Source organism: Aulonocara sp. 'chitande type north' Nkhata Bay, linkage group LG1, assembly GCF_057382095.1.
Source record: "Aulonocara sp. 'chitande type north' Nkhata Bay isolate Kocher_YH1m ecotype deep benthic linkage group LG1, A_spYH_male_GT1.1, whole genome shotgun sequence".
NCBI classification, from domain to species: domain Eukaryota; kingdom Metazoa; phylum Chordata; class Actinopteri; order Cichliformes; family Cichlidae; genus Aulonocara; species Aulonocara sp. 'chitande type north' Nkhata Bay.
Genome location: NC_141344.1, coordinates 1,514,898 through 1,527,024, shown reverse-complemented (window position 1 = coordinate 1,527,024; position 12,127 = coordinate 1,514,898). Strand labels below are relative to the sequence as shown.

At 47.7% G+C, this 12,127-nt stretch overlaps 2 protein-coding genes across 4 annotated transcripts; both read left to right on the top strand.

The window, feature by feature from the left end:
- Positions 1–180: 180 nt before the first annotated feature.
- pop4 (POP4 homolog, ribonuclease P/MRP subunit) lies at positions 181–3,434 on the top strand. 3 transcript variants are annotated; one of them, XM_086298031.1, is made up of 7 exons: positions 181–306; positions 1,151–1,206; positions 1,441–1,664; positions 1,741–1,818; positions 1,898–1,959; positions 2,562–2,663; positions 2,884–3,434. In XM_086298031.1, the coding sequence occupies exons 1-7, from the start codon at positions 300–302 to the stop codon at positions 3,018–3,020; spliced, it is 666 nt and encodes a 221-aa protein (XP_086154157.1). In that variant the 5' UTR covers positions 181–299; the 3' UTR covers positions 3,021–3,434. The 3 variants fall into 3 exon arrangements, with proteins under 3 accessions (XP_086154157.1, XP_086154168.1, XP_086154177.1); XM_086298051.1 differs by lacking the exon at positions 181–306 and adding an exon at positions 320–756; XM_086298042.1 differs by lacking the exons at positions 181–306; positions 2,562–2,663; positions 2,884–3,434 and adding exons at positions 319–756; positions 2,461–2,543.
- A 6,005-nt stretch (positions 3,435–9,439) lies between these two features.
- On the top strand, positions 9,440–11,168 carry LOC147338439 (pleckstrin homology domain-containing family F member 2-like). Its single transcript, XM_086286420.1, has 2 exons — positions 9,440–10,060; positions 10,292–11,168. Exons 1-2 carry the CDS (start codon positions 9,820–9,822, stop codon positions 10,861–10,863), a joined length of 813 nt encoding a protein of 270 aa, XP_086142546.1. The 5' UTR covers positions 9,440–9,819; the 3' UTR covers positions 10,864–11,168.
- The last annotated feature ends 959 nt before the right edge of the window (positions 11,169–12,127 follow it).

Below are 12,127 nucleotides of genomic sequence, written 5' to 3'. Positions count from 1 at the left end.
GCTGATGCAGAGGTAAAACGGAGACCGTTATTTTCACAATAACGAGCGAGATGACAAAAAAACAGGAAATATTTAAGTTTAATAGACAAAATAAATAAAACTGCGATAACCGGAAAAAATGTCCGAGAACTTTTACCGTTGAGCAGCAGGGGGCGCTGTGCGCGCGCCAGCGGCCGCTTCATCCTCTAAATACGTGACGAAGAAGAGCGACGCGGAAGTGAGCCGGGCAGTGCTGAAAACACGCGTGTCGTGGAGTTTCTTCGTCGATCCTCAGAGAAGATCGGCTCAGGTCTGCGACCATGGAGGGTGAGTGAGCTGAGCGCGTGAGCACACACCTGGACACGGACTCGGTGGGAGGAGGGGCTCTCCTCCGGTCCGAGCTTCGCTTCTGTCCGGTCGGTTGCGTCTCTGGGGGGGGAGGGGCGTGTTACCTGAGAAGAGGCTCGCGTGTAATTAATGTGACGTCATCACTTTTGAGTAGCACGTGGAGACCTGTAACAACGTGTTTACATCCACCATTTCCTCCTTAATGCAGCTGTGCTGACCACAGAAGCCCCGCCCCCGAGGAAAAAGCTCTCCTCACATTTACGGGATCAAAACCAAACTCATGTTTTTCTCTAATGAAGCTAAAACTGCTCCAGCTGCGACCAGCGGAGGAGGTGGAGGTCAGGAGGGTCTCCACCTGTGTGTGGAGCGGAGGAGGGTCTGCGTGTTCCTCCCTGCTATCATCCACTCGTCAGCCTCCAGGTGTGACAGGTGTGATTACATCACAGGCTAAACGGACTGTCACAGCGAAATTGGACTAAACCTGTTTTATGTAACTGCAGGGAGGTGAGCTCCACCTTTACAGGAACGTTTCCTGAACGTCTCCACCTGTGGATTCAGTCAGGTCACAGGTCACCTTTTATAAAAATAAAATCCCACGGCATCGTGAGAAAGTGGGCGGGTTAGATGCTCGAGTTACCTGATTCATGAAGGAATCAAAGGTTCTGCCAAACTGGCTTCATCTTTTTATTTTAGTCAAACATTTTTATATGCGTCCATTACTCTCCCCCCCCCCCCCCCCCCCCCTTGAGGCGTGTCCTCTGTCGTTCCCGCCCCTCTGTGTGCTTCAGCGCCTCAGTGACGCGTGTCTGTGTCCTCTCCACAGAAGGTCTGGTTCGAGCCCCTATTCCTCGTGAGCTGGTGGACGTTCTTGGTGTTGAGGTAAGCGGACGCTCGGGTGTTTCATCCACACGCTGTCTGAAGAAAGCGAGGAGGTTTTGCAGCTCCGCCCTCAGGATTTAATGGGACAGCCAGTAGCCGTCCTTTAGATAAAAGTCAGCAAACTGTCCTTCATGTTCTGTGCTGAGCGATGACTTCACTCGTGCTGGCTCTGCCAAACACGCCGTTTGCCTCGTGACTCTTTAATAATCACCTGACGTCAAATATCTTTGTCAGCCTCAGAGCAGCTTCAAAGCGAAGGCCTTCACCGAGGCGTTCCTGAAGAACAGCATTCAGCAGCCCAGACGCCACGACCTGCAGAACATGCTGAGGCATAAAGCCGTGATCCTCGGCTACCGCCGGCCCAAGAAGGAGCGGAGGAAGAGCGCCAAGGCCCGAGGGCTGAACGCACGGCAGAAGAGGGAGCTGAAGGTCTTCCAGATCAAGCCTGAACACCAGAGGTTGGTGAGAAACCCTCCACCTGCTCCTCCACCTGCTCCTCCTCCTGCATCACTGTCTTTGTCCTCCTCGCTGCAGATACGAGCTTTTCCTTCCTCTGCATGAACTCTGGAGACGGTACATCATCGACCTGTGCGGGGGATTGAAGCCAACGAGGTAAATCGGCGTCCTCGACAGCTGCTTGTCCAGATGTTTGTCCTGCTCTCGCTGAGTCCTCATCCTGATGTTTTCACAGCAATCCACAGGTCGTGCAGCAGAAGCTCCTGAAGGCGGATTTCCACGGAGCCATCCTCACAGGTACTCTTCTTCTTCGTCTTCTTTCATTTGTAGCAGAAAACTCAGGAATGTAAAGTCAGTGTTCCAGGCGTCCTGTGCCATCCCCAGTCATCGTTTTGGTCTGAAATGAAGTTTGTGGTTAAGTCGACTTTTGGCCTCGTTCACGTCAGTATGTCTGCTCCTCTCCGAGCGCCATGAGTCCCAGAGGTGCTGACCTCTGGAGCCTCGAGAGGACATAAGAGTGCTGGCCTCCTCTGGAAGTGCTCTTTAAACTCACTGCTTTCCTGAGGACACGAGTCTTCTCAGGAACATTGTTGTTCTCAGATGTTCATAACCGCGTGAACAGCTGTGAGCGCGCTCGCTGTGGTACCTGAAGCTCCTGGTTTCCTTCTTTACTCTCCAAACAGGCAGAGTCAGTTTTGATGCTTAGCATGAAATCATCTGGAAGTTTAAATTGATATAGTATTTACTGCAGCAGCATGTTTGAACTGTTTGAGCTGCTCACTGCAAGCCTCTTTGCAGCCCCCCCAGCTCCTGGTTTTCCTGCTGCTGCAGAGACTGAAACCTACTAACACGCGTGCAGGCTCGTGCAACATGACAGTCTGTTCTTGTCCTCGCTGCAGTGGTGCGGTCCAAGTGTCCGTCTTATGTGGGGACATCTGGGATTCTGCTGCAAGAGTTCAAACACGTCTTCAAGATCATCACCAGAGACGACAAACTGAAAGGTTAGGAGTGTGTGAGTCTCTCCGTGTGTTGGTTTGTGTGGATGTGAGTCAGTGACACACAGTGGCGGGCTGACTGTTACAGATGAATACGATGGTGTAATTGTTTGAATGTGGTCTGGAAGAGGATGTGTTACGGCTGAAGACAGGAAGTGAAGGTGCGTGTGCAGTAATGAATCTGCTTCATCAGATTTAAACGTGGTTTCCTGCTTCGGCCCCTCAGTGATCCCAAAGAGGAACAGCGTGTTTGCAGTGGAGATCAACGGCTTCGTCTCGCACATCTACGGCAGCAAGTTTGAGTATCGAGCCGGCGAACGCGCCGCCAAGAAGTTCAAAGTGAAAGGAACCATCGACCTGTGAGAGCTTACAGCTGCCGCTCCCACAGGCCGTCGCAGGAGCTGCAGCCAGCGACGGCCAGAGTAAATGCGCACACCTCGGCTCCGCTCCAGCTTCACAAAGCTCGAGGAAAAACTGAGGTTTGGACTGAGGTGTCTCACACAAAGCTGCAGGTGTGCAGTCAGAGAGACGCCGCCTCCCCCATCTGCTGTTATAGGAACTGTTATGTAAACCCTGCAGCTGATTTGGCGTCACCATACCTGTGAGAAACTGAGTGCAGACGCTCGCCGCCTGTGCAGAGCGCCGGGATTAAAGAAATGGAACGCTTCCTGTAAACTGATCCCGGCGTTCCTGCTGCGAGCCGATCTGAGTTTTATCTGACGTTGACACAAAGTTTTCTTTGTTTCATTTAAACAGAATAAAATCGTTGGCCTGTTATTGGTGTCGACCCTCATTAACCTCAGCAGCCGTTGTCCCGTGGACACACAGCTGCACACATCAGCCGTGTCTGCTCTGCTGATTTTACCAGGGGAGGAGATCCCGTGTGGGTCGTGGGAAAGATTGGAAGCATTTTGAGTCTGATGTCGTGACGGCTGCACAGGTAACTCGCAGGAAAACCTGCTTGACAGCATTCAGGACAGTTTTTATTCAGCCGTCTGTTTTTCTGTGAAGCTGTGGAAAAGTTCATGAGGGGACGTGGACTCAGAGGACATGTACCGCCTCCTCACTTTTCATCCAGTTCATACGACCATCAGTGTGACCTGTGTCTCGTTTTCAGTCACAGTAACATGGCTGAGATGATCATTGCTCCTAAAAACCACGGGCTGGATTCTCTCTTAACCTTTAGACTAAAACACAAAATGTTGCCGCTGTTCTATCAAAATTTGAAACAAATGTCCTCTCATGTCGATCTCATTTTTCTCAGAAACAAAAATCAGGTTCAAAACCAAAAAAATCAGGTAATTCTTTGGGACTCGATGAATGTATGTGTGTATGAAATGCATGCAATGAAAGAGTTCGGGTCTTAGGAGGTTAAAGGTGCAGAAAGTTTCCTTCTGCTCGCTGCAGCCAATGAACGTCCCGATGTCGGAGCCGAGCAGGAGCAGAGCCGTTCACGTTTTCAGGGATTAAATGAACGTAAACATCTGGAATCATTATTTGAAGATTCTGTTTTTAACAGCTGGTGTCTGATTCTTACATCTTGCTTTATATAATAGAGTTTATCAGAGTACATCAGGTGACGTCTCTATCAGACATCTGTACTCATCTGTACAGCCGAGTGTGACAACACAAAGACGACAGGCAGCATTTTCACGTTTGTGTCAGGCGGCTGAGGGAAAAACGACTAAATCGAGATGCTTTTAAAACATAAAGGCTAGAATAATCCAAACAACGTTAGTGGCTCTGTTTTTAGGTCGACTGACCCCTCACCTCCAACCGGTCGCAGCAGATGGCCCCGCCCCTCCCCGAGCCTGGTTCTGCCGGAGGTTTCTTCCTGTTAAAAGGGAGTTTTTCCTTCCCACTGTCGCCAGGTGCTTGCTGATAGGGGGTCAAATGATTGTTGGCTCCCTATCAGCTAACTGAAGCATGTACATGACAAAAGTTTGAAGACGCTGAAAGATGTTTGAAGGTATAAAAAGAACTTTGATGTTTGTGACTGAAGCAGCGTTTGGCCATCACGCGTCCTCGCCAGAGCTGCTCGTGCACGTTTGTGAGCTGCAGCAGTCTCTGCACAGTCAGGCTTGTTTCACTCAGCTCAGATCACTGACCCAGATCAAGACAGTCCCGACCTTCAGGTTTATGGCATCGGCACTTCTGTCCTGTTTACAGTAAAATACATTTACAGTGTTTCTCGCTGGGAGTGACTTTCATTTGAACGCTTGAGTCACAGAACGACTTAGCAAGAAAGCGTGATTAAGACACACATGAGATGAGATACCACTTCTCTTTAAACACCATCACGTCAGGGTTTGAATGACTCAGCTGTTGTGTTGTGTCCCTGATGTGGGGCGGTGTTTGTGTTGTTGAGCGTCGCTCTGCCGAGTCGATGTTATCAGGAACCTCTTATGTTTCTTTCTGCAAGGACGAGTTAAACATAATTTAATATTGCACAACAGCAAGAAAAGTTTCCTTCACACTCTTTGTTGTTGTTCTGTCATATAAAGTCAAAACTTTATCACAGCCATCACCTTTAAAAAATGCAAATACCTCCAACTCCTAATAAAAAATAATAATAATAATAAGATGAATCCACGAAATATTTTAAACGTGTTATATATAAAACCACTAGTTCATAAACGTAATATTACAAATGGAACCTCCAGTCATCCACACATTCACACACTGGTGATGGCAGCTACATTGTAGCCACAGCCACCCTGGGGCGCACTGACAGAGGCGAGGCTGCCGGACACTGGCGCCACCGGGCCCTCTGACCACCACCAGTAGGCAACGGGTGAAGTGTCTTGCCCAAGGACACAACGACCGAGACTGTCCGAGCCGGGGCTCGAACCGGCAACCTTCCGATTACACGACGACCTCCCAACTCTTGAGCTACGATGGCCCCTACTGTTATCTTTAGCCGGCTAATCATCAGCTGTCACACGTCTAATCTGATCAATATTGGAAATAAATGAACATGTCTATGATCATATATGGAGAGAATGCCAAGAGTGTGCAAAGCAAAGGGCAGCTATTCTTAAGAACTCTGAACTCTGAAATGATATTTCACAGGTTTTTGTTTATGAAATTTCATTTTATGAACATAAAGAAAAACCATTGAATGATACGGTGAGTTCAAACCTTTGCCTGGTAGTTTACATAAAACTCATTGCTATTTATTTTTAATGAATTAACTCTAAATTTATGAGGGTGCATCCACTTTGTGAAAGATGTAATTAAACACTACTTGATGTATATCTTTTAATATTAATGTGTCCCTGAGCGTTTGATCACTTGCAGAGTTGACATTTTTAAATACTACTACCGGTACTAATATTTTGATCGCCTACAGTTTCTTTCCTTTAAGTCGTGCTGTGACGTCGTGCGCTCGTGCTTCTGCAGAACCTCCTTCAGCCTGACGCTCACTTTGAGGAAAGGGCCGAGTCCCCTCATAGAGCTGCAGGGCGCTCTATCACTGACTCCCAGAGAACATGATAACATGCACACAAGGTTCACATGGGCTGGCGTCATGTGAACTGTAGGTGCAGCTGTTAGAGATGTAAGAGTCTTCAGTAGGTGATTTGTTTAACGCGCACAGGTCGGCCTCAGCGCACCACGATCCTTTGTGCTTTTGCTTTACGCTCAGTGTTTCATGGATCCTAAAACACACTGCACAGCTTTCCTGTTCTTAGACACCAAAACACAAACTGAGACTTTATTCACCACAAAAGTTGAGAAATTCCTGCGTTAAAGCAGCCGAAACTGGAAAGAAGCCAAGTGACAAAATAAAAGAAGAGCTTCATGAAGTGTGACAGAAAACAAAGCAGGACATGACTCGGCTTCAGATAAACAGCATGAAATAAAAACTAAGTGGAGAATGAGTGAAGGAGGCCTGCAGAGTCGCACGCTGTGCTGCTGCAGCTTCTGCTGACTAATACTAAAGATTATTAATTATCTCAAATCTCAGGGAAGCAGGAAGATTAAAGGTGGTGTTTTTTTAGCTTCTTCCTCTTCTTCATGCTGCCAAAAACCCATGAAGGCGTCTCTGGAAGTTTGGGAAGATTTCCCGCTGCTCTTTGTTTTGCTCTTACCGTAACTCTGCTGACCTGCATACGTCTCGCGTCCTAGAAGGAAGAATAATTAAATAGATGAAAAGATAAACAGTGAAGGGGATGTTTGACAGCATTTCACAGACGCTCGACCGGTCTGACTGTAACCTGCTGCTGTGCGAGGCGGGCGTGCCCGTCAGCTCACTGGATTTATAGCTTTTAGTTGCAGCAGGCCAGCTACAGGCGGGAAAATGCCAACAAATGTGATGCATGAATGTAAAACTATCCGGTCGTTCAGTGATGACACGACGAATCCTACTTCCGGGCCTAAAGTAGTCTGTGTTTAATATGGCTTTTGTGTTGTTAACATGTTTAATGTTTTGTATTTTCTTCTATTTAATCTCAAAAAGCTCCTAAAACAGTCAGTGATCCCTGTTGACCTCCCTCGGCTTTTATTACCGCTAATCATTTATTTAAGCTCAGTTTTTAAAACCTTAGGATGTAACTGCAGCCCAGCCCATGCAGCAGTATATGAATGACTAACCTCGTATTGTGGATGGATTATCTCAGTTGTTCTCCTGGCTGAAGTTTGGTCCTTTTACAGCATCCTGCCATGCGATTACATTTGTTCCTGACCACCGAGAACACTCACGTTAACTTTTATCGAGTGGAAAAAAAGTTAGCTTGTTTATATTATGCTAACATAGCTGTGTCGCTAGCGGTCACGTAGCACATCATTATATACCAGCTAGCCAAACTTCAGTAACCCTACAAACGTCACTGCTGTTTAGTTTTCTGTCTTCATTTATGCTGGAAGTGATAAGAAAGCTGTATGTTTTAATTTGTTTCCAAAACCCCGCAGTCAGGACATGCTATATTGTATTTAGATAGAAGCTAGCGAGCTAACTTCCTGCTAACTTCTAACTCTGTTAAATGTCATAAATTCCATTTTCATGGATGCCTGGATGTTAAACTCAATTGTTACACCTGGTAGAGCAGAACGCTGATCATTTTATTAAAGATGAAAGACTTTAGACAGTTTTTCAACTCTCAGTAATGCCACAGTGATCGTTTGATATATGGACCTGCAGCGGAGTTTAGAAGAAGAAGAAAGTGTGTACTTTATTGTACTTTATTGAGCCCCGTAGGGAAATTCCTTTCTGCATTTAACCCATTCACTCAGTGAAGCAGTGGGCAGCCATTGGGCGCCCGGGGAGCAGTGTGTAGGGACGGTACCTTGCTCAGGGGTACCTCAGGGTAGCTGTTAAGGGGAATCAAACCCCCGACCTTCCGATCATGGGGCAACCACTCTACCTACTGAGCTATCCCTGTTTAGGCCCAGACACGGCTAGTGACGTCAGACTTAACGACCAGATAGTGCAGAAAAAAAAAAGTTCTTTAAAAATGTTCTCTAGCAAAATGCTAATTTGCTAATAGCATAATAGTACGGCACAGTGGAACAGTGGGTAGCACTGTTACCTCACAACAAGAAGGTCCTGAGTTCGATTCCACCACGTAAACTGCGCACAGGTCTTTCATGGAGCACTCTCCATGTGATCTTTATATTAAGTATACTGAAGCAGTCTGTAAGTCAGTTTAAATAATGTTATTTTTTAATTTCATGGAGAATCAATATTTCCCCGTCTTACGTTGTATTTTTGGGGCGTATTATGGGGATTATAACTTTTTAGATATTTTTCATTATTATTTTACATCGTTCGTTATGTTTTATGATGGATGTTCCTTAATTCAAATGTTTTATTTCACCGATCTAAATGCGATAAAGAAAAAAAATTCTACATTTATGTATTTGTAGTTAAATAATTTGCATTGAAATAAAAAAAACACTATAATTCAGTTTCACTGCAGAGGCTGTGTTATAAAGTTTTACAACTTTATTGCACAAATGTTGCAGAAACGCATATTTTCACTGCTTATAGATCAAATTCAGTGCTATTAAAACATTCACACTCAGGCTGTGCTGAGACTCGCCTGCTCCACACTCTTCAGACGGTCGAGTTTCCCACTGAACTAAGAGACGTTTCATTTTCCTGAAAACGGCTGATAAATGTCAGCTGTGCCATGAAGCTGGGAACTGTGGACAACAGCTGCTCAGCTCAGTTATATTCAGTTTAATATTGTGCCAAATGACACCTCAAGGGCATTTATAAGGTCGAGTTCTACACTCGTACAGAGAGGACCGGGCAGCCGTCTGAGGAAGGCAGGGAGGTTAGACTGGATAGACTGGAACCATTAAAGTAGGTTATTGGCACAAACTGGTGCCCAGGCTCAGAAAAGTCCCCAGAGTGGATGTTACGCACCTTTCAGCCCACAGACACCGCCTGGAGCTGTTTTGGTAAACGCCACTGTTCCGCATCGTTATCGCTTTGTTTAACCGTTCTTACAAGTTCAGGCTTTGATTGCTGCGCGAGAGCTGTTTGGATCATGTGGGTGAAAAAGCAAACACAGAAATCTCCGGGAATAACCTGACGGAGCGATAGCACGCAGGTTTCACCCACCTCACATTTCCCCCAAATATTTAACGAGCATATTAGAAACTGTGTGTGTGTGTGTGTGTGTGTGTGTGTGTGTGTGTGTGTGTGTGTGTGTGTGTGTGTGTGTGTGTGAGTGAATGAGGGTTGTAGTAAAATTGAAAGAGTCGTTGCTGAGGAGAAACGGCCCACAGAAGCTTCAGTCTGTTCACCGTGTTAGAGCGCTCTCCATGTGCTCTGTGGGTCTGAGCTGTGAACTGTGCCAACAGCAGCACGGCCTCACTTTGTACAGACAAACCTCAGAGCTGCAACCTTTAAACTGTGTTTACACGTTACTGCAGTGATCGCAGCACTTTTACAAACACATCTGCAATCAGCCACACTCACTTCCTCTTGTACAAATTCTTGTCTTTCTCCAAATTCAAGTGAAGCTCTGCCCCCTTTGCTTCTTACACAAGTCTTGTTTTGGAAAGCCCCATGATGTCACCAGAGCATTCAAAAGCAGCCTCTGGGCTCCTGACCTCATCAGAAAAACGAGAAGCCCTTCGAGCTCACACCTACAGAGGCGTGGAGCTGCCGGTACGAGCGCTCTGACTGCTGGATTTAACGGCGACTGCTGACATGGATCAACTGTCTGATCAGGAGAACTGGGACCGGGTCCAGGCTGTGGCCAACTCCTTTGGGCCAGCGGGGAAGTTGTTGCTTCAGTCAGGTCGGGTTCTGGTCGGAGAGGGCAAGCTGGTAAAGCAGAGCCGCAAAAAGCGGCAGGCCAAAGCCTTCTTCCTCTTCAACGACGTGCTGGTGTACGGCAGCATCGTGCTGAACGGCCGCTGGCACAAAAAGCTCAAGGTTACCCCTCTAGGTGAGCAACCGATCCTCCTCTGCACATCGCTGAATCCAGCTGTGTGAAAAGCAGACAGCGTGGCGGGCAGAGACAGGTAGATGCTGCAGGTGGAGCAGGAGGTGCTGCACCGCCTGCAGTCTGTCTCTGACCGCTGCAGCAGGCTGCAGTAAACACTTTTCTTTTCGTTCAAAGCGTGCACACCTTTGTTTCCCGCACTAACGTGCCCTTCTTCTTCTTCTTCTTCTTCAGAGGACATCCTGCTGGAGGACCTGGAGGACGGCGTCAGGATGAAGAACCAGTGGCTGATCCGCACGCCCAGGAAGTCTTTCTACGTTTCCGCCGCCTCCTACGAGGAGAAGCGAGCCTGGATCGAGCACATCGAGGAGTGCAAGGGCAGAGTGACGCAGGGCGGTGACCGGAGGCTGGACTTTGCCAACACCTGGATCCCAGACCAGGCCTCCGCCGTCTGCATGCGCTGCTCCAGCAAGTTCACCGGGACCCGCCGCCGACACCACTGCAGAAAATGCGGCTTCCTGGTGTGCGGCCCGTGCTCCAGGAAGCGAGCGGTCATCGCACACATCGACTCCACTAAGCAGCTGAGAGTCTGTAAACCGTGTTACTTGAGTCTGGGGGTGGAGCTCCCCGAGCTGACCCGTCAGAGGTGGGACAGCGGCGGGAAGTCGGACGAAGACGAGCTGGAATGCTACAGCGAGGAAGAGGAGGCGGAGCACAGCCTGGAGGAGGAGGACCCCAGCAGGTGGATGGACTCCTGGTCCCCTTACACCTACATCAATCCAGAGCACATCAGGCCCCAAACATAGAGCCACGCTCGGCGCTGGACTCTGGGCCTTTGTGTCACACGTGGACTCAGTGCTGCGCAGCTGCGCGTGACACGCTCTGCACGCACTCTATTTATGACACCATGTTATTTATGTTTCATGAAACACCTGCTGCTCTTCTCTTTGTGCACAAACACTACTGTGAAGCTGTTCTCGTCTCTCAGACGTCGCTCTGACCTGCTGCGTTTCCCTCAGCCGTCCAGTGTGTGTGTGTGTGTGCGTGTGTGTGCGTGTGTGTGTGTGTGTGTGCGTGTGTGTGTGAGAACATGTGAACCACTGAAATAACAACGAACAATAAAGAATTCAATAAGAGAATCTTTGTCTGTGCTTTTCTCTCAGGATGGTTAAACGACTCTGAAATACTTGAAGACGTTTGAACTTTACACTTATTCTCGTCCCAATCAGCACATTTACACAAGACTTCCTGTTAGTCAAACTCTCACTGTGCCACAGATTGATCCTACACAAACATCTGCAGACAGATGGCCCAGTGAAGATGGGATTGATTATCCATCCATCCATCCATTCGCTTCCGCTTGTCCTTTTCAGGGTCGCGGGGGGCGCTGGAGCCTATCCCAGCTGTCATAGGGCGAGAGGCGGGGTACACCCTGGACAGGTCGCCAGTCTGTCGCAGGGCCAACACACAGGGACAGACAACCATTCACACCTAGTGACAATTTGGATTATCCAATTAACCTATCCCCACAAGCTGCATGTCTTTGGACGGTGGGAGGAAGCCGGAGTACCCGGAGGGAACCCACGCAATGGGATTATTCATTAGAATATTATTTTGTATCTCCAGGTTGATCATTTGACCCTAAACCATGAAAACATCCTTTGGCTTCAATTCAGTTTTATTCATTCAGCGCCGAATCACAACAACAGTCGCCTCAGCGTGCTTCATGTGCTAAGGTAACACCCCGACAATCATACAGGGAAACTCCAACAAGCTTCCGGTTAAAAGATGAGCTTCCCAACATTAGGTATTAGTTATGTGTCCCCCGAGTCAGGGTTTAATGGGGCTTTATAATTACAGTGTACTTATATTTACCTACAAGTATTTACAGTACTTTAAAGATCTGAATCATTTCATGGTAACTTTGTGGAAAAACAACAATATTTCCGCGTCTTACATCATAAGCACGCTGTACTTTTTCACGACAATGGCCGTATTATAAGTTCAACCTTGTCGAGCTTCCAGGTAGTTTAGCTGAACGGAGACGCTCTTCCTGAAAGTTTGAACAAT

Coding starts and splice junctions, on each gene's coding strand:
- pop4 (XM_086298051.1), top strand. CDS start 621: ATGAAGCTAAAACTGCTCCAGCTGCGACCAGCGGAGGAGGTGGAGGTC. Junction 1,665..1,740: donor ATCAAGCCTGAACACCAGAG/GTTGGTGAGAAA, acceptor TCCTCGCTGCAG/ATACGAGCTTTTCCTTCCTC. Junction 1,819..1,897: donor GGGGGATTGAAGCCAACGAG/GTAAATCGGCGT, acceptor ATGTTTTCACAG/CAATCCACAGGTCGTGCAGC.
- LOC147338439 (XM_086286420.1), top strand. CDS start 9,820: ATGGATCAACTGTCTGATCAGGAGAACTGGGACCGGGTCCAGGCTGTG. Junction 10,061..10,291: donor GCTCAAGGTTACCCCTCTAG/GTGAGCAACCGA, acceptor CTTCTTCTTCAG/AGGACATCCTGCTGGAGGAC.